The sequence below is a fragment of the Salvia miltiorrhiza genome, chromosome 8, assembly GCF_028751815.1.
Source record: "Salvia miltiorrhiza cultivar Shanhuang (shh) chromosome 8, IMPLAD_Smil_shh, whole genome shotgun sequence".
NCBI lineage: Eukaryota > Viridiplantae > Streptophyta > Magnoliopsida > Lamiales > Lamiaceae > Salvia > Salvia miltiorrhiza.
In genome coordinates this window covers 14971767-14999631 of record NC_080394.1, presented here as the reverse complement: position 1 = coordinate 14999631, position 27865 = coordinate 14971767, and the positions used below count along the sequence as shown (strand labels likewise).

The 27865-nt window shown below is 34.3% G+C and overlaps 3 protein-coding genes across 3 annotated transcripts; all 3 read left to right on the top strand.

Annotated features, from left to right (window-relative positions):
• Positions 1-3310: 3310 nt before the first annotated feature.
• LOC131001321 (uncharacterized) lies at positions 3311-10205 on the top strand. Its single transcript, XM_057927683.1, has 4 exons — positions 3311-4793; positions 7870-8869; positions 9047-9684; positions 9766-10205. Exons 1-3 carry the CDS (start codon positions 4716-4718, stop codon positions 9598-9600), a joined length of 1632 nt encoding a protein of 543 aa, XP_057783666.1. The 5' UTR covers positions 3311-4715; the 3' UTR covers positions 9601-9684; positions 9766-10205.
• A 9578-nt stretch (positions 10206-19783) lies between these two features.
• LOC131001320 (protein ECERIFERUM 26-like) lies at positions 19784-21339 on the top strand. Its single transcript, XM_057927681.1, has 2 exons — positions 19784-20315; positions 20380-21339. Exons 1-2 carry the CDS (start codon positions 19896-19898, stop codon positions 21217-21219), a joined length of 1260 nt encoding a protein of 419 aa, XP_057783664.1. The 5' UTR covers positions 19784-19895; the 3' UTR covers positions 21220-21339.
• A 4178-nt stretch (positions 21340-25517) lies between these two features.
• On the top strand, positions 25518-27532 carry LOC131001319 (RNA-binding motif protein 25-like). The gene is made up of 2 exons (XM_057927680.1): positions 25518-25694; positions 25768-27532. The coding sequence occupies exon 2, from the start codon at positions 25919-25921 to the stop codon at positions 27221-27223; it is 1305 nt and encodes a 434-aa protein (XP_057783663.1). The 5' UTR covers positions 25518-25694; positions 25768-25918; the 3' UTR covers positions 27224-27532.
• The last annotated feature ends 333 nt before the right edge of the window (positions 27533-27865 follow it).

Sequence of the window (27865 nt, the reverse complement as noted above, 5' to 3'; positions counted from 1 at the left end):
AAAACATCAACATCCAAGGCAATCTAGACCCTTCACTTAATTTGGGCATAGGATCAAGTTCTATAAAAATGGTATTTTTAATTAAAAGTTATAAATGTGGGTATTTTTACCCATTAACACGAAATTAAATCTCCATAGCAAGTGATATATTTAAATCAGGGGTCAAATTTAAAGGGTTGGTCTTGTACAACTTGTTGTACCATACAACATAATGGTGCAAGAAAGGCATATATATTAATAGCTGAGAGTAGTCACCAATTGAGCATCTAATTCAGTTGGTTCAAACTCATGCCTATTATCTACAAGGTCGCGAGTTTGAAACTAACAAGCAATGATCCATTGCCCTGGCTACTTTCGATCCATTCGAAAATATAATTTGCATATATTAAAAGTGTTACTTGGATTCATTAAAAGTGTCATTTATCATCATTTACTTTCATAAAAGCAAATGATCCATTGCAAATGATATGTTTCCACCAATGGAAAAGATACTTTTGGACAAATAAAAATGATATTTTTACTAACAACAAATGGCAATTTTATTTAATAGAAATGATACTTCGACAATGATATCTTTTATACAAAAGCAATGATACATTATAAATGACACTTTTAATAACATAAACTGCTATTTTTAATGTATGTAAATGATACTTCACAAATGATATTTTGTATAATAATAAATGATATATTACAAATGATACTTTTAATGCCGTCAAGATTCTTACATGTCTAACATTTATAATATCTCAATCGTGTTTGTACTTGTCTAACAAAATTCTTACATGTCCAACACTTTTGAATCAAAAATTATAATTCACATATTTGAGAATGACATAGATTATAAATATTCGATTACTTTTTAAATTTAATTATTGTAAAAGATACATTTGACTTGTCAAGCATGGGTAATGTGTGTGTATTTAAAAAATAGTGAAACGCTAATGTGTGGCGAAGTGACCGAGACCAAGATTACGTAGGAAATAGAGAGAGAGAGAGAGAGAAGGTAATGATAGTTGTCCTCATTATATTATTTTAGGTTAAATTGTAAGGAGGGCGACGACTATTCAAATATTAAATTTAGAGATGAGTGAAAGGATAATGAAGAGAAGCAACGACTAGTGCGAAATTGGGTTTCTCACGGTGATAGGCAACAACAAACAACAATTCTGGTGGCGACGACAGGTGTCAGGTGACGGAGAAAGCGATGATGTATCTAGTTCGTGGCGGCTATGACTTCTTCTTCAAATCACATGTGTGAATTTAAACTTAGAAATACATTTTGAATAGTAATATAGTTGAGCATGTTATGAAATTCTATATTATAAAGGTTGAGCACGTTTAAAACTGGATTAATTTTTTTAACCAGTGTACTGAAATATAAAAATTTAATTTTGTATATATTTAGCATAAATATACATAAATTTCACCAAAATATCCTACTATTCAATGCATTGTTTTCGTTTTCGCCATTAGCCATCGGTGTTTTTCATCACCGACTAGTGGCGTTATGGAGGGATAATACATGTGCTAGTTAGGGATGTCGATCCAGCCCGAAACCCGTGGGCCAACCCGAGTAACCCGACAAAATTAGAGGGTTAGGGTTGAAAAATCGCAACCCGATTATAAATCGGGCTAATCGGGCTAGCCCGTTGGGCTACTTTTTTTTTTTTTTTTTTTTAAATTGAATTTTAAAATACTTTAAAGTTTAGGCCTTTAAGGTTTGGTCTGAACCGAAATTTTTTTAGCCTCACTAGTCACTAGCGCGCCTCCACCCTCACTTCAACAATTCTTTCTGTACCGCCGACCGATCTACCACCTCCAGCCATGCCACCGCACCTCCCTTCCCTCCGGCGCATCCACTCCCACAGGGCAACCGCGCGGCCGCGCCTCTTTATATATTAAAGATATATAATTTATGTCTTCAATATCTATATATATTTTATACATTATACATTAGATCATTAAAAAATATAGTACAAATAATAATTTTATTTTTACGCTTATAACCTGGTTAGCCCGATGGGCTAGCCCGAAACCCGAACGTTTAGGGTTAGGGTTGAAGATTTACAACCCGAAAAAATCTCCAGCCCGATTAGCTCGCACCTAATTAACCCGGAACCCGATAGGGCTAGCCCGAAAATTCGGTAGGCTGGTCCGATTGACATCCCTAGTACTAGTTGTATATGTGGTGTTCACTATACATTTAAGTGCCATTTTATTTGATATGTTATTTAATTGTTGACTATTTTATTCTTCAATTGTAATTTGAGCATTTATCAAATTGATTAAATTTTATTGACTAGTTTATTAAAATATTAAAATTTAATTAACCATATATTTATTATAAACATACTGAAAATAACTGATTTACCCAAGTAGTCAGCGTATTAGTAGCCTGTTATGCCGCTAGTCGTGGATTTCAAAACAAATCATCGGCTAGTCAGATATGTAGTGTTTAGCAATAACTTAAGTGTTAACTTTCTGTGTTTAGTTAAATTTAATTGTCTTTGTCTGCAATAGAGTCTTGTAGACTTTGAGGGTCATCGACGGTGAAGAGTTAGTCGATAGATTTAGGTAAGGGTGTTCCAGTCACTTATTAAGTTAGAACTATGGTTGCGGCTTGCAAGTGTAATACTCCCTCCGTCCCACTTGAATATGCTCACTTCTTTTGGGCACAGAGATTAAGAAAACTTACTTTTTAGTAGGAAAGTGGTGTGGTCCACATCAATTAAGTATAATTTTTTTATCTAAAAAGAAAAATGAGTCTATTGGAATTGGACATCCCAAAAAGGAAAGTGAGCTTATTGGAGTGAGACGAAATGGGTATTAAATTTACACCATTTGATTTTTCGTCATATAAAGATGAACGAAGATGATGATAGAGAGATATGGCTTTTCATAATGGGAGAAGGGTTTATTTTCCCGTTAGGGAATTATTAAATGAAAAATTACAATGTATAAAAATATTTTTTATTTCGATAAAAAAAATTAAATAAATCAAAAAATTTCTATTTAATTAATAAATAAGTGGCCAAACGTCTTGGATTCGATTTCTAAGGTCAGAGGCCTTGAGTTTGAGTCAATCGTGACGTAATTTTTATTTTTTTTATTTAATATAGTTAATTAAGTAAAAAAAATACTAGTAACACTTTAAATGAAGATCGACGTGGCCGGACACCGCTATGTGGGTGCAGCGAACCTTGTCCCATGGACGCGCACACACATGCACATGCCGCACATATGGATGCCTTTCTCACTCTTCTCTCTCTCTCTCAACATATATTTCTAAATAATTAATGAGTAGTATTTCATTTACTAATAAATTATGCTCCATGTTCTCTCCTCATTTCACACCAAGCGCAAACTAGCCTGCATAAACCTACACAAGCACACACACCCCTTCCCTGTACTTCAGTATATCTGGAGACGAAGATGAACTATTAGCTTGATTGAGATTGCAAATATTGTGAAAGGAAAAAGGACAAAACAGGAAAGCTGAGATCTTGTCGCATTTCTGCATATGCTCTTCATTTTGTAGCGGGCGAAGGTGGAAATCAGATTGAACTCGAGTTAAATATGACGATTCGGCGAGTTGCTTATTGAGCTAAATTTCGATTCTTTTGATTTGGGTTTTGGGAAATTGAGGAACTATGATGTAAATTATCGAATCGATTCATCGTCAGAAAGCATTTCATCTGCTTGTCTTCAGCTGAAAAGTACTGGATTTTCGGCTTTCCTTTCCACGGAGCCGGACAAATTTTCCTTGATCAAGTGAACTCAACACGCTTTTTGCATATTTGGAAATTTAGGGTTTTGGTGATTGGGCATTGGTTTACCCCCATTTTCTAGGGTTTCCGATTTGATCAGATTGCTGCGAGCTGAATTCTGGCTGGAATCGGGCTTCAAATACGCAAATTCTGGAAGTTTGGGCGTAGAATTGGAGATTCGGAGTGTTTTTGAGCACTTTCCCGGAACAGCTCGCTCTGGAGATTGGGAGTTGATGGGAGTTGGATTTGATTGTACTGACATCAAGAATCAATTTTCAGTTGAAGCGCAGTATGCCACTGTGGTCATTGCTTCGAAAAGGTTATGGAGGAAGATTGTTCTCACAGATAGACTTACAACACGGGAAAAATTATTTCTTTAGGTTTTTCTGATCAGAGGTTTTGAGATTTATTTTGGATCGATTTTGGGATTTTAACTACTAGGTTGACGAGGTGAAGGTTTATGATCATCAACTCCCATTTGCTTATGAGCTGCCTTAACTTGATCCTTTAGCTGATTGCCTTCCATTTTCTAAAAACATCTGAGTCAACAGTGTTAAGTTTTTGCAGCTTCTATTTTTGTCAGCCGTATTTATGAATTGTGTCTAGTAAGTGCTATTGCTCCTGAATTGCCGTGATTTGGGTTGTATATAGTTTTCAGTTATTGCGTGTTCATCGCTTAGATTGCAGTGTCTTTGTGTCGAAGCTCGAGGGAAATCTGCAGGTTTGAGCCTGATCTAGATTAACCTGGTTTGGGAATTGGATCAGTTGAAAAGAGAAGTCACATGGAAGATCTCTAAGCTAGAAATCAATGTGGGGACATGGTGGATGGACAGAAATTTAATCGCTGGTCTGTTCCCATTTTGGAACACAGCTACACGTGGGAAGTAATTGAAGATTATAATTTTCTTGGTTGTAGCTATATTATTTCTTGCAAGAAGGCGTCCAATGTCTCGCTGCTTTCCATTTCCTCCACCAGGATATGAAAGAAAGCATCCACCAGAAGACTTGCTTCTGTTTAAAGAGGTCTGTTCATTTTCCGTCTATTTGGTTTTTTTATTTTTTATGATACTTGGTTTTAAAGTTTCTTCAGCTACAGAAATGTGTTTGGGATGTTTCACATGCATGTTTCTAAGCTTCTGCTTTTGTTGTGCCCATTGACGGCTTTTACCCATCTACTAGGTAGATTCTAGTGTATTTTTTTTAGGGAGTTTGTATCTTCCCAGCTTTATTTATTTGTCTAGCAATGGTGCACAGCTATATTGGATGATCACTACATTGAATTTATCTAAAGTTCTGGACAGACTCAATCTGTTTACTGGTATAGTAACATTTCTCTATTAAAGGCTGTGTATGTTGTCCTTGGCTGTTTTCTTGTTATGCTTGGATATAATTTAGTTATAATGTTTAAATGCAGCTGAATTGAGTTTGTCACTTTTTGTGCTATTACTTCATTTTTCTTTGGCATCTTTGCTGCAATGTTATAATGCACTTTAGCTTCCTTGTCTATGATGGAGGTTCTCAGGTAATTTAGTGGTGGGAAATACAGAGGATGCTCTCTTTCTGGGTAGTTAATGCCCCGTCCCGTTACATTGAATTTTACAGTAATTAGCTGATGCAGTGTCAAATCTGACATCATATGTGACACTTGTGCTGACTCAAATTTTTTTATTGAAATCCAACCCCTGTGGAGAGTTGCACCATTATCTTGGTGGGATATAAGTGAAAGTAGGTGTGAATTTTAAATGATGTGATAAGAAGAAATAAATCAAATGGTGGATTTGACTCTGCGAGTAGGATCCTGAACATGCGCATTATTTGTAGTTCCTAAAAACCCATAAAAGTGACTTCCAAAGTAAGGCGTTGTGTATTACTTTAATTTAATTACATCTTATGGTGAGAGCGAGCTTCAATGATTATGGTTGGAATTTTTATTCTAATAATCTAGAGCAGATTGTGTAAGGCAAATTTGAGTAGTAAATATGAAAAAGAAGAAAAGATAGTTGGTCTTACTTTTGGTTAATAATAGTTCGATTACTTTTTTGTGCAAACATAATATGACAATGTAAATATGCAACTGGATATCAGTTATTTAGTTTAGCTGTTAGGTTGATACAACCTTGTAAACTACAAATCTAATATATGATGTATGCCTGACTTGAGTAAAAATGATATTCAATGTAAGTTTGATTGCGTTCCAAGTACTGCAAATAAGCAACCATCGCTATTATATTTTCTCATATTTTCTTTTCGCGTTGATGTAATTTGCTGTCTGCAATATTTGCATCTGATTTTCGGGAATATCTCCCGTTGTCCTAGCTCAGTTTCTTGTCTAGCTCAGTCTGCACTTATAATGAGATTATAATTCAAGCTTCACTAGTTATTGGGGGGATCAGCTATTTCATTTATGCTCTTGATATTCATATTGGTGTATAAATTTACTGTCAGACAATCACGTATGCACTTCATAATGTTCTTATGGTATCAATAAGCAAATATGCCTCCTCGGGCATGCAAGTTTTCAGAAATTCTATCTGTGTTCGTGTTGTTCAAATTGAAATGACAACTGGTCTTAGTACTCTGTACTCCGACAAGTTTTACTGATATGATGATTTAGTTATTTCTTCCTCCTTCCCACTATTACTTTACTAAGCCACCAGAACAGATAAGAGTAGGAAAAGTTGACTGGAATAACATGCTATGTGATTTCCTCTTTTCAGTTTTAGATATAATGACTAGAAAATTAAATTTCATACTCGGAAGAATGAAGATCGTAGAATTAAATTTGAGGTTGCTTTTATCTTTTGAAAATAACTCTCGCTCATATTAAATGGGTAACTACTGCATAATGTGAAGTCTCATAGTGATTCTATTGTGCTAATTTGAAGCGACTCCTTGAGTCACTCAGTATTGTAGGTGGTAACTAGGGCTGTCGATCGGTTCGGGTTCGGTTACCCGTACCCGAATTTTCGGTTATCCGAACCCGAAATTGCCAAATTTCAATAACCGTTCCCGAACCGTTTTAGAAGTTCGGTTACTCAATACCCGCTTCGGTTAACCAATTGGGTTATTTGGGTATCCGAAATACCCATTTAAAAAATAAAATTCAAATAATTTTTGCTCTATCTACTCTAAAAGAAATTACAAATATATAATATATATGTAAATTTACAAATATATAATATATATTTACAAATATATATATTTGTAAATATATGTAAATTATTTGTAAATTTACAAATATAATATATTTGTAAATATATAATATATTTGCAAATTTACCAATATATATTATAAATTTACAAATTTATAATATATATGTAAATATATATTATAAATTTACAAATTTATAATATATTTGTAAATATATAATATATTTGTAAATATATAGTATATATGTAAATTTACAAATATAATTTACAAATATATTTATATATTAATTTACAAATATATAATATATTATATATGATATATTGATAATATATATATTAAATAATTAATAAAATAATTTTCGGTTATTCGGTTAACCCGATCGGTTTTTCGGGTTAACCGATAACCGAAATTTCCAAAAAAACAATAACCGAAACCGATCCATTACTCGAAATTTTCGGTTATTGGATACCCAAACCCGAGAATTTCGGTTCGGTTAATTGGATACCCAAAACCCGATAACCATTTAGACAGCCCTAGTGGTAACAACTAACAAGTTATTTTGCACATGCAGGGGTTCTCTGATATGAGCAGTTGATAGCATATGAGTATCAGGTTCAAACGTTGTTTGTTTGGAAGTTCTGCTATCTTACCATGAGTTTCTTTTATATGTCGATCAGTATATGGATAGAACATTGCCGCTAGCAAAGTGGAGGATTGAATAAAAACATAGTCAAATATGAAGAGTCAGTTCTAAGCAAAGCTTCCTGCATCATTTGCTTATATACATTCTCCATTTGTATGACTAAGAGGCGAATGATCTTAATCTGTCTATGCTACTCTTTTTTCTTAAATTACAGATCTTCTGCTTATCTATCATGAAATGCTATCTTTTAATTCTCGCCCAATACGTCTTTATCTCAGTTCGTATATGCATATGGTTTGATTTCAGGCAAAACGCAAAGAGCACAAAGAGAAAAAGGAGAAGAAGGACAAGGACAGGAAAAAAGACAAGGAAAAGAAGGAGAAGGATGGAAGTGAGAAACATAGAGACAAGAAAGACCGTAAAGGGAAGCACAAGGACAAAAAAGAGAAACACAAGGATAAGAAAAAGGATAAAGAGGACCGGGGCAAGGATAAAGATAAAAGTAGCATCTCGGAAGAATCAACAGTTTCTAGGAAACTTGAGGAAAGAAGTGGAGAGAACCTCCAACCTGAAGGGCACAACAAACATAGCCGTTTCGAGGATAAAGGGAAACAGTCTACCTTATTGCACGGTCAAAATGGAAAGAAGCCGCCTTCACAGAGCATCTTGCCCTCCCAAGCAACCAACGAAGCAAGATTCATGCAGGAACTGAACAGGCGGATCCGAGATGAGGAGAAGGGTGGAGGGAGCCAGTTTCTTCAAAGAGGTGCCGATGTGGGCAAAAGGGATGAAGGGGCAGCAGCTGGAATTGCACTCTGCAATCCTTCACAAGAACTGGCAGAAGATAAGGACAGTGATGGGGATAAGAGTTTCCATGTTAAGAAACTTGAGCTGCAAGGACGCAATGGCGAGTTTACAGGAAGGTCGATGGTCCAAAACCATAGCCAAGTCGCCAAAAGTAAAAATGAAGGGATTCCTAGACCGTTGGAAGAACAAAATGACTTGAGGTTGGAAAATAAAGAGAAATATAAGGAAGCATGGGGTAATAAGCAGGGAGACAAACAGAAAGACAGAGATAAGAAAAGCCATGGAAAGGATAAACACAGGGAGAAGGAGAAGGAGAAGAAAAAGGAGGAGAAGGTTAATGCAACCATCGAAAACGAGAAAAGTGAATTTAAAAATTCTGGAAGAAATGATCTTGCTGGTGCTACTTTTAGTAAAAGTGTAAAGGATGTTGTTGGTACTGCTATTATTGAAGGGAGTGTCAAGAAACGGAAAGACATGGATGTTAACGGTTTTGTTCATGGTGAGTTCTTTGAATTAATGTTTATTAGAAAACTAACACCCACTCTACATATTTATTTACCATGTCTGGAAATGAAAATCGTTGTTTGGTTCAATCTGAGACACACATCTCTACTGTTCTACATGCATATTCAACTATACTCTACCTATTGTTTAAACTAATGTACTTAATTTACAGCGGGTGAAATCAGGCCTAATAAAGTTCAAAGACTTTCCGTCCATCAGTCAACAGAGAATGGAAGAAAACTTGAAGCCCCCGCTAAATCCTCTTCAGGTAAGCAGGATGTTCCAAACAACGTTTGGTTGGAGCACGGTGGCTGGTTGCACAATGGTATAAACGAAGCCAAGAAACCATCTCCATCTAAACCTAATCATCCTTCCGGTGTTAACAAGTTCAGCCATCAAATTGTTGTACCTCCAAAGACGCAGCACCCTGATCCCAGCGATGTAAACGAGGCACCCAGAATACCCAAGATGAAGGACCACACCGCTGAAGCATCAAGGAGGCCTCCACACCCCGATTCCAAGTATCTAACTCAGATATTAGCAGTCCCCACCGTGGGAGACTGGTCTGAGGATGATGACCAAGAATGGTTATTTAGCAAGAAAGGTCCTCCAAATAAGCCCGAGTTAGAATCAGTTGGGGTCAATGAGGAGCTGCAAGTATGGTCTGAAGCTGTACATATCGAATCAGCTGATGTTTGTGCTCTGCCATATGTGATTCCTTACTGATTCTCATTTGTTAACTGCTGGCTGAAGAGAGAGAGACAGCCATTGCCAGAGTTTTCCTCAGCATCTGCCTCGATTTATGACCGGGTATGCTATATTTACTTCCCTTTTTTATGTGGCATACCCTCAGTGATCCTGCCCTTTCGTCTGATCCTTTTGATCTTATAGGTATGAGGCATCGACATGGTGTTGCCCTCTGGAGATCAGAGTTGCATACACTCTAATCGAGCAATATATTTTTGTAGCATAGAGGTGACTCGATGAGGCGCCCCTCCCGTCATGTCCATTCTGATTTGAGTAAGTGCAGCTCTAGTTTCATGTCACCAATTTTGATTTGTAACATACAACTCATTTAGGAGAAATGCGAGGTGGTGGTGGTGGAGAGAGGGAGGGAGGGAGGGAGGGGGGATCATAACATATCAATTTCGGTTTGTCTTAACTTATAGATTTAGCCATTGTTAATATGAAGGTTGTATCTCTAAGTAGAAGACGTGATGCGTTCTTGTTTGAATACCAAGGAATAATTTTTAGACGCGAGGAAAATATTAGAGGTGTCCAAAATCCAAATATTAATATTATAAAAAAGTCTGAGGCCATAATTAAGTATTTACCTTTTTTCTGATTTCCTTTTAATTTGCGTGATTGATTTATAATCATAATTCGATAATAAACGTATAATGATAGAACATTACGAACTATATAATTAATACAATGGTTTGTAAATATTAACATTAGGTATTAATTAAAATTTGACACTGTAGTAGAACCGAAGTGTTAAAACTGATGTGCGCGGTTAAATTGGTTGGTCGGACTGAAAAACATTTGACTCCTCCTTAGAGGTGGACATGATTTGAAAAATATGGATTGATCTAAATTTTTAATAATTTTAGTTTATAGTTTAGGTTTGATTTTTATCTTTTCACGAAAAACATAACCATAGATTGTAATATAATAATAATAAAAATATTGTTATTATTATTAGTAGATTTTAAAGTCAATAATATAATTTTAATTTGTATTCTTTACTCATCCCACAATCATCACTCATCAGTCACGACTCACGAGAGACTCATGGGTGTAATAGTATTAATTTACATTATTTATTCCACAATAATACTAAGGGTTAAATGCATCTAAATTTATGATCTTTAGTCAAAATTTATTTTTAGCACGAACTTTTAAATTTATTTATATGCACTAAACTTTGGGATCTTGTTCAATTTTAACAATGAATTAATCTTCGGTGATTTAAACTCTCGTGGCACTTTGTGTAGGCTCACTACATCTAGCAAAACACACGGAAAGACTGATAGGTTGGAAAATAAAGGATAGTGAGCCTACACGTCAGTGCCACATGTGTTTTTAAATTGCTGGTGATGAATTCATTGTTGAAATTGAATAGGGTTCCAAAATTAGTGTATGAAAAGGAAATTTTAAAAATTCGTGTTAAAAATGAATTTTGATTAAAGTTTGTGAATTTACATGTATTTAATCCTAGTATTAATTTATATTCTTGACCTGGGTAAAATAGTGATGTTATCATAGTGTTAGAGACAATTAGCTCATTTCCACAATAATATTAATTTATATTTGTTCAACGTAATTTGTTTTAATTTTTTTTAGTTCAATTATTGAATGATATAATACTTTTTATTTTTAAAAGAAATTAGATATTGAATTTTTTTCCTGATAAAAAAAAAGATATTGAATTTTTTTATTATTATTATAAACAGGGAAATAAAAATATAGGTAATTCGCAAATCAAATTATTTTAATACAGTTTCATTTAGTTCAATTTTAATAATAATAACAATAGCGTTTGATTTAATTTAATAATTTCATGAAATTGTATTTTATAATTGAGGTTTTGGTAAATAAAACACTAATCATTTTGATGTTGCAATTTTAACGTGACTTTTGATGTGTCTCGAATTAAATCACCATTTTTTCAAATTTTACAATTTCGTTTCCCATTTTTTTTTTTTTCAGTTGCTAAAGTGCTGAATTGGAGGTTTTGTTACACAAAGGTTTGAAAATGTTACACAATTACACGATGTATGCGAATGAATTTCAAATCGTGTCAACTGTTACATGATTATAGTATTGTGGCTATTTATTTTTAGAATTACAAGAGTTATCTAATACTCTCTCCAATTTTTTTTATAAGTCGTCTTTAGCTTTTTCACAGGTTTTAATAATTAAAAAATAACCTAAACTAATCTTATTTAATGACGCAAGACTGTAAAGAAAACTAGGGAGAAGAAACGAGTTTATTAGATAAAGCTTTGACTATAATTAATGAGATTAGGGATAGAGAGGGTAACTAAAAGTAAAATGACTTATATTTTGCAAACAATATTTTTTATAAAACGACTTATAAAAAAGATTGGAGGGAGTATATAATTAAATAAACAACTCGTACACAAACATGACCTCTACACCACACAAAGGTGGAAAAATAACCGCACGTAGGCTGGACCACTACCCACACAAAGCTGAAAACATTTTTCACATAAAAATAGAAAAATTACCTGCACGCTGGTGAAATTGAACTTTGGGTGCCTCAACTTTATCACTTAAGCTTAAGCTAGACCTAATTGGCAGTATTGTGGCTATTATTTACATGTTTTTATAAATGTTGATATTTTTTTCCTTCACTATAGGAAATAGACTATACATGAATTTGGGTCTGAAGAAGATATCGAACCAATTAATATTTGACTTGTTTTTGGAAATCGACTTTAATCTTGAAAGCCACCAATAACGGACAAAGATTGTCGTTATAAGTTCAAATTCTTGCAGGCATCCAAACTTACCAAAGAAATGAATGCTCAATGTACTAAAACCCACAGATTCACCCAAACTTATCATCAAAATTCACATATGTCAGATACGAAATTAATGTGGTTTTTAATACGTCTGACGAGATCTTATATTTCAAAACATACGACATACTTAAATTACACTTTTAGTAAATTTTCTGATTGCTGGAATTCAAACAATCAAACTTCAGACTTTTCGATGGACAATTACATTGAGATCTGATTAGTACTTTTGGTTGGTTTAGTTGCTTTTATTATGGTTGTTATATAAACCGAAAAAATGCATGTGAAAATACCAACTTTTAAATTTGCTGAAAATGCACGTGAACTTTGCTCTCTTTTTTATTTCGTACATGATTTTCAAATTTTTGTAGTAAAAATACCAATTTTTGATCTTGTTCATATCGATCTCCGGCGGATCACAATCATCATTCACAGGCTGACTCTGAGAATCAACTATTTCCAGCACCTTTTCCTATAATAATGTACTCTCCCCGTCCCACTATAAGTGATTCAAAACTTTTCGGCACGAGAATTAAGAAGAATGTGTAAATTGGTTAAAAGTAGAGGGACCTACACTTTTTAAGGAGTTAAATTTTCCCCTTTATGGAAACAGACAACTTATAGTGGGACAGCCCAAAATAAAATACATGCCACTTAGTATATATATCAGTAGTTAATGCTTAAGAATTAGAGCAACAAATATAATAATTGAATAAGTAATTAATACTTTACTACGTACTCCAATCTGTCTAGACCTCTTGTCTGTATAAGTGTCATCCTTGTTCTTATAAAGGATCTCATAAGCATCGTACAGACATTCAGTCGGCTCCACTCCTTTTCTTTTACCCTTTTAAAAACATACTAACAAATATAAATATTGTTACAGATTATAGTTGTCATTTATATAGATTTGTTCGTTGATACCAAACGTGATATCAGAAGTGATACCGCTCTGCTGACGAATTTTACTTAGAAATTCTCTTGGAGATAAGATCATATCCTAAGGATCTTTGTTTCCTATTTTGAGTGTTTTTCGAAGAAGATCAATGTATATCTTTTGGTTTGGCTTGCAAGACTTTAAAGATGAGTCCTTATTCAAGAAGGAAACTTAGGGTTTCACCTCTATATAAGCTAATCTTCTCCAAGCAGCTAGGGTTGGCTTTTTCGTGCATTTATTCAAGCAGTTGGTGGGCAACACATTTTTTGGGAGTAAGAACATCTTTCTTGGAGTGTATGTTCTGTTTCTTATTACTTTGCATTTAATCTTGTTGGTAGCAAAGTATCTGTTAGTTTATTTCCTTCGTGAGTTGGTGTTTGAGTTGTAAGGGAGTAAGTGTGTTCGTTGGGGTATCTAGCTTTCAACGTTTTACTAGTGTTGAGGTTTTGGGAAATTATAGAGGCATAGAAGGTTGAGTCGTTGTTGTAAGTCCTGCTGTAATTTAATCTCTCATAGTTGATCGTTTTCCCTGGGCAAGGCCCCCCAGACGTAGGTGTTCTATCACTGAACTGGGTTACCATATCGTGTGTTCAAGCTTATTTCTCTATTTGTTATCTGCTGTTATTTGGTATCTCGTCTGGTACTAACTTGGGTATCTACGAGATTTTATATGTGTATTTGGATAGGCAGCTGGTCTTTCAAATATTATTAATATGAATGTCAATGAAAAAATTAATATGAATACAACTTCAACGTACCACTTCTTCAGCATACTGAAGAATAGACCTCGAACCTAATTGTTTTGCCCTTTTAAAATTGTTTTGCCACAAACATGGTACAACTTATTGATGAATTTCGCCCTAATTTCATTAAAGGGGAAACAAATTCGAAAAAATAAATTTCACCATAAGTTTAGATATGGATGACATTGTAACAATGTAAGAGAGATCAACACATGCCCGACTGCCATATAAGCGTCAAGTCAAATTTAATTTGAGTGAAATTTAATTGTTTGTAATTTTCCCTTATATGCCCGACTGCCATATGTAATTTTCCCTTATATAAACAAGCAAACTTTTCACAAAAACAAAAAAAGAATGATTAATTGTTTGTAGATAAATGAAATATATATGAATTTTGATTTTTAACTAACATAATTTTTTTTTTATTACTTAATACATAAACTTGAACCTTTTGTAATTTGGCCCGAATAAAAATTCTAACAATATTTAATTTTACATGGACATCGAATTTTTTTACAATTCATATTTTTTATATGAATTGTTGATCAATTAATGCATAAACTTTAACTTTTTTTGAAATTTGGCCCTGAATCAGAATTAAAGCCACATTAAAAATACTAATCTACAAGATATATTCTGAAGGAATTTTTAAAATTACACTTATAAGCTAACCACATTAGCTGATTTCCAAATACTGACTAATCTACAAGCTGACAAATAACTTAATTAAAAAATTTCAAACAACATGAAGAGCTTAATCGCCACATTTTGCGCAACATCAATTATATGTCCAACTGATAAACTTTCAAGTTGTCGGTAAGTTAACTAATTGATACTCACTCCGTCCCACCTCACTTGACCATGTTCTTTTGAGCATGTCCTCAAAATTTATCCGCGCTCTATTTCTGGACAATATCCCACACATAATTTGGATAATTGTACTCTTGTAACTTACACTTATTTACACACAATTTACTTAACAATATTTTTAATATATGTGGGACCATTTGTCCACTATCGATACTCTAAATTCTTTTCTTTCTTTTTTTTAAATATGTGCCGGAAGCACTTATGAATATTTATGGGGAAGGAAGAGAGTAGTTTATTGTTAAAGTAGATGTTAGAGAAAAAAGTAGGTGAGTTTGCAAAGCTGATATGGTATTGATGGACATTTTGAAAGCTTAAATTATATATAGTTCTTTGATAAAGGCACCCTTCACTCACTTTTAAATATGGTAAAATTTTATAATTAATGTATTCTTTTTTTATACACAAATATGTATTTGCTCACGAACAATACTTTGTATATCTATATATTTATAGGCGATTAATCCAAGAGAAATAAGTATTTTTTTCGTCTCAGTTTTTAATATTCAATTGAGAGTGACACGGATTTTAATAAAAAAGTTGAGTGTATTGTGAGTGGAATAAATGTCTCATTTTTTATATAAGTGTTAAAATAATTAAATTAGAGTAATGATCTCATCTATATTTATTACTTATTTTTACTAAAATTAAAAATAAATATAAAAATATGAGATATTTATAAAAATAATATGAATAAGTATAAACTAACCGAGGGAAATCGCAAATACAACTTTTTGTTCGTTAGTTCACTTGTCCTAGAATGGCAATGTAACACGTGCTGTCGATTTGTAGATAAAGAGTCCAGTCCAATCCCAAAATTAGAAAATTGCGTGTTTACATTTTAATTAGCATTTGGAATAATTTTTTTAGACGCATTTGGATTAAATTCAAACCGAGGTGGATTATTTTGATTCGACATTTAACGCAATAAAGTGGTATACCAAAAACATCAATTATAGCGATTCAAAAAAAAAAAAAAAAACAAAGAAAGTCACTTGGCTCCATTAGGAGAACAAATTATGTTATGTTTATCACATAAATTTTTTTAGAACATTTTTTACTATATTTAACATTTAACAATTACTCTCTCTTCCCCGTAAATATGCATAGTTGACCACACTATAAATTTTAATAAAAAATTATTTAAAATATTACTCTCTCTGTTGACTAATTCATAACTTATGGGAGGAAATACAGTTTTTAAAAAAATATACTCCATCCGTTCCACTCCAATAGACTCGTTTTCCTTTTTGGGCATGTCCCACTCTAATAGACTCATTTTCCATTTTAAGTAAAAAAAAGTGTACTTAATTGGTGTGAACCACGCCATTTTTCTACTAAAAAATAAGTTTTCTGAATCTCCGTGCCCAAAAGAAGTGAGCCTATTGGAGTGGGACGGATGGAGTATTATTTATTAGTTGAGTGGAGAAAGGGACCCACATAGTACGTTTATTAGTTGAGTGGAGAAAGAGACTCACAAAGTGTATTGTTTATTAGTTGAGTGGAGAAAGGGACCCACAAAGTGTATTGTTTATTAGTTGAGTGGAGAAAAAATGTATTATTTATTGGGACCCACCAATTAAAAAATGTATAGATAGTTACTAAAAATGGGTAGGACATGAATTGGTGGATGGACCAATAAGAAAAGTAAGACATGAATTGGTGGACGGAGGGAGTAATAATAAAGAAAATGTCTCATATTAAAAGTATTGTAAAGTGGATTATGGATAAATAGTCTAAGTTACAAGGATAAAATTGTGGAAAATTATGTGTGGAGTAATGTCTAAAAATAGAGTGTGCATAAATTTGGGGAGCATATAAAAAAGGAAAGATGTGTATAAATAATGGAGAAAAAGTCTCATATTAAAGATATTGTTAAGTAGATTATGAGTAAATAGTCTAAATTACAAAGATAAAATTGTGGAAAATTATGTGTGGAGTAGTTTCCAAAAATAGAGTGTGCATAAATTTGGGGGACATAGAAAAAAAGAAAGATATGCATAGATATAGGGAATGGATGAAGTATTAATTATGTTGAATTACATCATTATTGAATTGTTACTTTTCAATTTTCAATAGTTAATTAGGCTTGATTGTTTCGTATTACTCATTATGTTCATCAGTCCACAAAAATAGTCATTTTTTTTTTTGTCATTTTGGACAATATACTTACAACTTATTATCTTCAATATATCTATTTATTTATCCTTTATATCATATGATGGACCATTTTCTTCTAAGGGTGTACAAACCCAACCCGGACCCGTCTGGATCGACGGGTTCGGTCCGAACCGAACCGGCCCATTATAAGTGTTCGGTCCGGATTGGGTCTAATTTTAAGGACCGAATTTTGTCCGGAACCCAGTCGAACCCACCGAACCCGTAACCGACCTGGTACTCATATAAATTTAATATTAAATTTATATATTTAATATTTAATTCATATGTGATTTATGTTTTGTTTTTTGTGATTGTGGATTGCGAATATTTGAGACTATGATATGTGTTTTGGTATCGTATTTTTTATGTTTTAGATCTGAAAAATAGGTGCAAAAACAGGAAAAAAAATAGAAAAAAAAGGTTATTAGCGGGTCTGACCCGGACCGAACTGGACCAGTTGCTCGGGTTCGGTCCGGTCCCGGGTCGGCCCGCACGAAAGTTTCGATCTGAGTCGGTCCATTTTTCTGAAATTTTCGGGTTAGCAAATCCGGCGGGTTCGGTCCTGCACACTCCTACTTCCTTCACTCACAGTATAATTAATTATTATTATTAACGCTATATTTTAAGCTATACTATTTTTTCACTCACAATATATTCAACTATTTTTTTAAAAAATTACATCATCCTTTCTTAGGACTGTTTTTTTTAAAGGACGAAGAAAGTATCATTTACTATAATATTTTTGTTTTTAATGATAAGTTAATAAATTTGAATGAGGATAATAACTTCATACCTATTTATTAAGCATGGTATACATGGTTAAGACATCTGTGAGGTTGCACAGTTCTGTTTCCCAACTGTATGTAGAGGCTTTCATTAATGACATAATAATAAATTCCACCAACAAACATACGGACTGTTATTTGAGAACCGGAAATTTTATATTGCCATAAATCTTACTCCAAAATAATTTCGGATCCACTGCCGAAAACACTTCAAAATAATTTAAATGGAGTTATCAGTTTTATTATAATAATGAATGTTACTGGAAGCTATTTGAACTTATCAATTTAAAGGACTGGATATCTCACGTCAATTTGAAGTAATAGTTTAATATTTAGTATATACTATATAATTTTAGGTAATAGAGTTCAAATGAGAAAATTAAATAATGACTATTGGTAAATAATATCTTTAGTGACATCTGACCGGTCAGGTAATCAATAAGGCATAAACTTTTGTAACCATAAACCAATGTGATGCTTAAATGTTCCCTCGTCTCAATTATATAATCTTGTTTTTCTTTTTTAAATGCTCAAATATATAGACCAATTTCCATACAATGCTATCTATTTGTACTTCATTTATAAACATACTCTAATTTAATTTTTTTGATTAATTATAGCATTAATTAATTGTTAAAGAATAAATATGAGTATGTTAGAAAATTACTTGTATAATTTTTTTAATGAGTTTTCTTAATTTTTATGCAAAATTCAATTATCTGCATATATAATTGGAACCGAGGAAGTATAATATTTTAATATTATTATACTAGCGCCTATTTATAAATCTTTGAAAAACACAGATACGAAAAAAAGAAGTGGATGAATGCAAAGTGATAAACATGAAACGTTGAGTATCTATTCACAGTGAACTAACATTTAGCAATGAAGGAAAAGAACAAACATAACTGATTTTGAGGCATTTCAGTGTATATCATATTTTAAGTTATGTATCGATCGGTACGGATAATAACATACTCATTTATGAAAGTGAATTTTTCCAAACATAAATAATAATTTCTCGTTCGCGATATAGTTTATATTTTTATCATTTTAATTTGTTCACAATATCATTTTCACTTCTATCTATAGCAGTCCATAAATTTCACTCACAATTATAATAATGGAATTCAAATTTCATTTACAATAATATTCACTACTATCCACCATTTTCTTAAAACCAAATGATATCATGGGTGGAGGGAGTATTATTTATATGGGTTGGATCAGGATATGTGTTCAAATCAGTGTACGGGTCAAAGTTTAAGTGAAAGTATAATCCGGTTGTACGGTACACCCGAGTGTACCCAAGATCATCTCTTATTTATGATTGTGATGTGAGTGGAGAAATTGTCTCATTTAACGAGTATTGTTAACAATAATAATTAATTATATTGTGAGTAAAAAAATAATGCACCATGTAATAGAATAGATAAATAAGTTGATATATTAAGCGTAATTATACGTTGTGAGATAGTGTATATAAAATAAAAAGGAATTATATTTTATGTGAACGTATCAAAATAACAAAAATTGATTAAATAAGAACACATGTATAAGGACCGTGAATCAAATAATTTTCTCCATTAAAGTAATTGGTAGATTAGTTTTGAAATCATATGCAATGATTAACAAATAATTTTAAAAAATCACGTGATTGTAGACTCAAATATAAGATATTTGACCTAAAATATTAAATAATTTACTAATAAATCACCAATACATAAATACAAGTTAAATTATTTTGATATATATATATATATGCATCCTATCACTCAAACTAAACATTGACATTGAGGCTCATAAAAGGTACAACAAAATAATACAAGGTGCATTATTATGATGATATATTATACATCCTATCACTGAAGCCAAACATTGAGGCTCATAAAAGGTACAACAAAATACAGCACATAGTGAGTACGTAATTGGCGGCAGCAATTGTTTATATATAGTATACACAGAAACAGAAGAGCAAGGTATGGAAGAAGGGTTGATCCACGGCGTAAAGCTATCGTCGGTGGGGCCGGCGAATGTGACGGGCCCCGATGCGGTGACGGAGCCCCACAATATTGACTTGGCGATGAAGCTCCACTATCTGAGAGGGATCTACTTCTTCGGCAGCGGATTAGCGTTTGCCGGCTTCACCATCTTGAGCGTCAAGGAGCCCCTCTTCACCTGGCTCGACCAGTTTCCCGTCCCCTGCGGCCGCTTCCGCCGCCGCGACTCCGGCCGCCCTTACATCAAGTGCAACGACTGCGGCGCCAGGTTGATCCAAGCCAACTCTCATAAAACTCTCCATGAGTGGTTGCACATGAACAACCATGACTATGACACCCTCTTGTGTGCCAACCATTTCATCGGCCCCGAACTTCAATTTTCTCCTCTCGTTTACTTGCAGGTGCCCATCTACCTTGCTTCCTTCTTCTTTTTTACTATCATTTAACATTCCAATTCTTATACAGATTACGAATTTCAAATGTGGAGGAGTGGCTGTGGGCTTAAGCTGGGCGCATGTTCTCGGAGATGCCTTCTCCGCCGCTAAATTCATCAACATGTTGGGTAGGGCCGTCTCCGGGTTCAAGCCGGACCGCCCCATTAACCTGCCGCAAACTCTAAACAGGCCGTCCAATCCACGCGGACTCCCTAAATCCGGGTCGGATCCCCTTTCCGTCAAACGGGTCGACCCAGTCGGCGACAATTGGGTACACGCGGCTCCATGCAAGATGGACACATTCTCCTTCGACGTCAAAATAAGCCATCTCCGATCAAAACTGGGCGGCGATTTCCCCCCTTTCGAGGCGCTCGCCGCCGTCATCTGGCAGTGCGTGGCCAGAGTTAGGGCTGAGGCGAGAGTCGTGAACGTATTTAGAAGAAGTGAAGAGAATAGCGGTAACGGAACATTGGGGAATACTCAGATTGTGAGTGTGGCCAAGGCTGATTTTGCTGTGGCGGAGGCTAACCCTAGCGAGCTGGTGCGGCTGCTCAGGGATGAGGCTTCCGACGATCGGAGAATGATCGACGAGGTTGTGGAGAGGGATGGTGGATTGTCGGATTTCATCGTTTATGGCGCGAATCTGAGCTTCGTGAATCTCGAGGAAGCGACATTTTACGACTTCGAATGTAACGGGCAGAAGCCGGTTAGAGTTGTTTACAGAGTTGACGGCGTCGGCGAAAAAGGCGCGGTCTTGGTGCTGCCGGGAGTAGTGGAAGGCGGAGGAGGGAGGTTAGTGACAGTGATGTTGCCGGAAAACGAGGTTGCCGGAGTTAAGTCGGAGTTGAAGAGGGAAGGAGTGATGGCGTGAACCAACTTTATTATCATAATGCTAATAAATAAATAAATAATAGTAGAATGGAAAAAAGGCAAGTGATGTATCGACTTAAATCAAATATTTGATTATCAATTGCACGAGATGTGAGATCAAGTTTTGATTTTGAGTTTAAAATAAATATACTACTAGGTATTATTTTTATTTCGGTGGTTTTTGTTCGGAATTAATCTGCAACGCTTTTACATGAATACTTTTCCGTTCCTGCAAATTTAGATATATTTTGTTGAAAAATGGTATTTGAGTTGTGTATTATTATGGGTGATAAATCCAGCAGGCAAGAGACATGAGCAAGCCAAGGATGATGTGCATAATAACATGAAAAACACAGCCAGCTTTTTGTTCAGAGGGGAAAAATTAAAAGACCCTACTACAATTGGGTCTATAAGGATAAATTTGTAATTCTATTTATACTTTGATTATTATATTAAAGAAAACTATATTTAGAATCACCCAAATGATGTTGGGCTGAAAAATATTAAACACATTAGGCTTTTGGCTAAAAATGAGATGCATATTCTCATCCCCTTCCCTTTTTTAGACTATTAAGAATGTAGTCTTGAAGCATGTCCACCACCTCCCTAAATCGGTGGAGATAGAGCATGTGGTTTCAAATTCAATGTCATTGGATTGAAAATATGAAATTTTACCTGTTGCACTAACACTTTATTTTGATATTTCTTTATACAAATATGTTTATATACGTGCAGTGCATTCAAGATGGACTCTAGTTAAACAAGTATTCTTCCCTTATTCGACTTACAATCACATTCCCTCATCTCCCAACTAACAAAAACCAAATAAACAAACAATTCAATCATAAGTAAAATTTAAGAAGAGAGTAGTGATTCTATAATTTAAAAATCATTTTGCTGCAACTTTCCATCTGAATTCTTTTTTGAAAGGGCTTCCATCTCAATTCTTTTAATGCAATGCAATTATGCAAAGAGTAAATGCTGCGGATTCTCTTTAATCACTATCTGGTGAGTAATAATTACCCATACGCCCTATTATAATGTAAAAGCAAAGAATTGTACAGAATGTTTGGTTATACCATTCACATCATTGAATGATAATACAATGGATTTTTTTTCTTATTTTTTTAGAGTTTGGGAATAGAAATAGGAACCATGAGAATTGAGCTTGACATAGAGAAAGTTCACTGCTTGAATATATTCTAGGACTGAATTAAATGTGTTGAAAAAATCATATACACCGAATTAAAGATAGAATAAAGGCAAAACACATTTAAAGGTTCCTGTACATATTTTTTATAGTGTGAGTACTTATGCATTTTTTTCAGTCAACTCCCTGTACATATTTTTTGTTTTAATAGATCCTCGTATTTTTATTTTTAATTCCTTTTGGTCCTTATTTAACAGATCTAATTAATAAGTCTATTAACTTTTCCGATATAGTTGCTAATTAACTCGTTTCTTTTTATTTATAATTTATTTTAAAATTGCAATTGCTACATATATTTTCTTTTTCATTTTTATACCCGAAAAACCTTGAAACAATTTGCTGCATTAGGTCGAGGACCAACACTTGTTTTCTTCTATAAATGAAATGCAATCTTTTTATTTGTTCCTCACTGTCATTGCCATTGCATATTATTTTATCGTGACAATAGGCAAAGGTGTCCACTTCTTATAGTGAAAAATTAAAATTGCCCACTTCTTATAAAAACTTGATTTTATGCCCAAAATACCTAAATTACCCTTGATGTCAACATCTCAAACGTACTTGTCTGACAAAAGTCTTACAACATTTCAACTTTTGCTGAAAAGTTGATGGAAAAGCATGCAATCAACTAAAAATTATTATATATTTTTTATTACTTCAAGGAGTCAATGCCTCGGTCCACGTATAATATGTCAAATCCGAGCATGGCTCGGCAAGGCAAGTGAGCATGCCGCCCGAAATAGAATCACAATTGCATCGGCATGCTGACGATCGAGGGCACGATCCTTGATTTATTTTTAAATATTAAAAATTCTGCAATTCAAAGTGGCAAGGTTCACGGGCATGCCGATTCCGTCAATTCAAAGCGACAAGGTTCATAAATTAGAAAAAAAATCTTTGACTAAATATATTATTTTTTGAAAAATAAAATTTTGGACCCACGATATTTTAAATGAGAAACCCTAATCTAATTCTAATAAATACTAGTAAAGAAACGGCAAGGCAAGCTCCACAACCACCATCCTCACTCAATTAAACGGCAAGTTGGCAAGTACCCATCTTTTGCCTTCCTACATATTGCGGCGGCGGCGAAGCATATCCCGACGACGGCGAAGCAAATTCCGGTCATTAGGTATATAGTTTTAATTTTCGAATTTCTTAAGTATTACTTTTCAACCTTTGATTAATTTTCGAATTTATTAACTCTTGAAGCGAATTCCGGCGAAGCACAATTGCGGTTGGGTTCACGCAAATTTCAACTACTTCAAAAATATGACTTCATTTGCACAGGTCTTGGGTTTTTCAATTTCTAGCTATTCTATTTTAATTAAGTTGTAGGTATTTGGAAATATTTAGTTCGAATTAATAAAAAACAGAGCATGCTCAGTTTATACATATGCTTATTTGAAAATCTTTAGTTTCAAATTAATTTGTAGCTATTTAAATTTCGTTGTTTTCAATTACTTTCGAAAAATATTTGCGCATGTGATTGAAGTGGAGCTGCCTAATTATCACTAAATTTTTATTTCTATACGATTTAGCGTATTTAATCGGCAAAAAATAGAGCATGCCGCCCGTTCAGCATGCTTGAATTACGAGCGACATGCTCTTTTTTTGCCAATTAAATACGCAATTATTAAATGATTAATTTACTTGATTATTATTTATTTTTATTATTTATTAAATCATTTACTAATAATTTCGTATTTAATTGGCAAAAAATAGAACATGCAGCCCGTAATTCAAGCATGCCGAACGGGTGGCATGTTAATTTAATGATTTAATTTCAATTCGAACCGTGTATTTTGTTTAATTTTTTCATAATAAATGGGTTAATTCGAGATTTTACTATAGTCTATGTAGCATAATAATAACTAAAAAAAAACACCTAATTAATTAAAAGTACACAGCCGACAGTATTAAAATAAATAAAAATAAATAAAAAAATCTACCAACCATTCAACTCTAATTTTCAGTTATTGAACAATAATTGACACCAATTTTCACATTTTTCTTACACAATTGTACTTGTGTAAGAAAAGTGTAAGCTTTTTACATAAAACTGTAAAAGCTATGACACCTTGTCCACATCAAAGGGTAAATTAGGTAGTTCACTTAAACTTGAACATAGAATCAAATTTTTATAAGAAGTGGACAAAATTAATTTTTCACTTAAAGATGGGCACTTTTAATTTTCTCTCTTATTTTCTCTCTTTATTGTGGCGGCGGCAAAAATAAAATCCTCAAATTTGCTATGAGTCCTTCAATTTTACAGAAAGACACCAATACTATCTTCATAGCACATCTATTGGATCCGTTAAATAAGGACCTAACGAAATCAAAAATAAAAATACAAAGATCTATTAAAACAAAAATTTTGCACGAAGACCTAATAAAATTTTTACAAGGAGTATAATACTCTCCATCCCACTAGAATTGACATTTTTGAGTTGGGCACGAAGATTAAGAATAAATAGGTAAGAGTGTAAAATAGATAAGGTCCACTTATTTTATGTGAGTAAAGAAAGTAGAGACCACATGAAAGTGCTAATTCTAGTGGGACAAACAAAAAAAGCAAGTATGCCAATTCTAGTGGGACGGAGTGAGAACATAAGTATAGGTACATCTAGATGTATTTTGTAAAGCTTAAAACTTCAAATTAAATTCTGATATAAATTAATTCATTTTTTCATACAAATTAGTAATTTCTAAAAGATATAGAGATATACAACATTGGACCATATATGATCAATCTAACATGGAATTCACTAGTTTTTGCCAATCAAACTAATTATAAGTTAAACCGATTTTCGGTTCATGAATAACTTGCACTACCTATCATTTGCTCGATTTGATTCAATCTTAAAAACGCAAAGCCTAAAGCATTGCAAATTCGCAATACACGGAGGCAACAGATTCTCTCCTAAAATCCGCCACGAAATTTCTTCTTTTGATTTATATTTTTATAGGGGAATTTTGTTGGAGATGGTATCTGAAAAATCAAAAGACAGGACTTTTGTTCAATTTTCTTGGAATCAAAATAATTGGACATATAAAAGTTGAGGAAGTTGAAACATAAAACAAGGATTCCACATTTGCACCCAATGAAGAGCCCAAATTCCCTCCCAGTCCCTGATGAATATACTTTCACTTTCACTTTCACACACATCGCCAAAAAATTCGCAAAAACTTTCCCAATAATTCTCCCTCCTCCCTTCCGTCGCTCCACTTCCGCCCTTTCAAATTGCTCCCATCTCGAACTAAAGGTAAGTTTTCTTGGCAACTTTCCGTAATTCTTGATGGCTGAGAGCACACATTTACATGTGTTTTTGCACACAGAAGTGTCAAGCAACCATTTTGTCATCTCTTTGTGAGGAATCTTGATCTGGGCTGTTGTTTATATGCGATGAGTTTATGGGTTTTTGTAGTTTTGCTATTTAATGAAATTGAGGTGTGTAGTAGTTTTAGTTGGGTGTAGTGGGATAGAGTGATGACGCCTCAGCCAAGAAGGAAGAAATGGACTGAGGCGGAAGAGAGGACTCTTATAGATAAGTATGGCGAGATGGCTTGTGATGGGACTTTATCTAAGATGAAAACTAGGGAGAAAAAATACAAACCTATTGCTTTACATGTGAATTCTGTGCACCATGTTTTAGACCCGGTGTCGTATCCGTGGCAATGGAGTTGGAAAGATGTGTCTACCAAGGTGCAGAATATGAGGCATCAGTATGCCCTAGTTAAGCAGAAGATCAAGAAGCCCGAGTCTTCGATTAGGGGGTCGGGCGAGGATGAGTTTGATTGGATGGAAGGTATTACACACTGGTCCAATTTTCTTAGGTACAAGGAAGTGTTTGGGGATGTGCCACTTGTGTTTGCAAGTAATGATGGGGTTGGAGGGGGTAATGATTGTTATGAAGGGGATGGTCATGAGATGGATATCATCCCATTCGGGCAGCTGGGGCAGGTTGGGGAAGGGGATTTCGTGGGCGGGATTGATGGGGTTGAGAATGGGGTGATGGATTTGGAGTTTGATTATGATGGGGAGGAGGGGGAAGACAATTATAATGGAGGGAATAAGAGTGATGCTTGTATGAGGGAAGATGGTGGTGCGCGATTTGTGTGCGAAACTGTAGAGCCGATGTCTTCGGATATGAGGAAGAAGAGGAAGGTATTGAAAGGGATGGAGAAGAAAGCATGGGGGTTTCTTTTTAACCAGTTGGGGAACTTGAAGGAGATGGAAGCTCGGAGTGAGCAGCGTGAGGTGGAGAGAGAGCGGGAGAGGCAAAGAAGGGACCAACTCCAGATGGAGATGGAGAAAGAGCGTGAGAGGAAGTGGGAAGAGATGGAGAAGGATCGAGAAGTTAGGGAGAAAAATAGGGACAAGTTCAGGAGGCAGTGGATTCAAGAATGGGAAGCTATGGAGAGGGAGAATGAAGAGCGAGAGAGAAGGAGAAGAGACGAAGAGATAAGGCACCAAAGGGAATGGGAGGAGAGGATGAACCGCAGGAGATCAGATTGGAAGAAAAGGATGGATGAGATGTTGAGTCAACACCGAGCTGAAATGGGCCAGATTCAGGCAAGGATAATCCACGAGCAACAAAATCTTACCAGTCAGTTAATCGGAATTGTTTCACAGTGGACTGGTCATCCCTCTGCACTTTCTGATCACGCTGGAGCAAGTAGCCATTATATGTCGCAGATGATACAGAACATGCACCATGTGAATGGTATGGTTCATGGTGATGCACGGGTCGAGGGGGATAACCAAGAAGATCAGTTCATTGTTGATGGTTAGAGCCTCAACTGAGCAGAACTGCAGGGCGAAGGAGCTTGAAGCACTGAAGTATTAGAGGTTTGTGATTTTCCAAAAGAATCGATACTCCTAATTAGATGTCTGTATTATAGCTGTGTAGTCTATATTCTTTGCTTTTTTTTCCACCTGGAAACTCCCTTGATCTGATCTAGTATAGCATACAATAATTTATTCCTCAATTTTTTTGTTGTACCTTGGGTTGAATAACAATTGTCCAAAATAATTTCAACCTGAAAGCACTTGACATCACTTCATGACTACATTATTACCCCTACGATTTGTTTGTTTTAAGCATTTTGTATGTAGATATCATGAGAAGAGCAAGAAGGTATGTTGTTTCTTGATAATTGAGTTCTAACTTAATTGGATGTTACTAAACAATTTTGTTAGCCCTTCTCCCCACTTTTGATATCTGATAGTATGATGTATGTATTGTGAAGGTGTGGTTTCTTCATGCCAAATTCCATTCTGTTTCCTTTTGCACGTTGAAAACACGACTCAGCACGCCTTTGTATTGCCTCATATTTCATTTCAATTGCATTTCTGATGCGAATCACATTAGGTATGGCTTCCAGAATGCACATGATATCCAATTACAAGGATTGACTTATAGCAAAAATATAG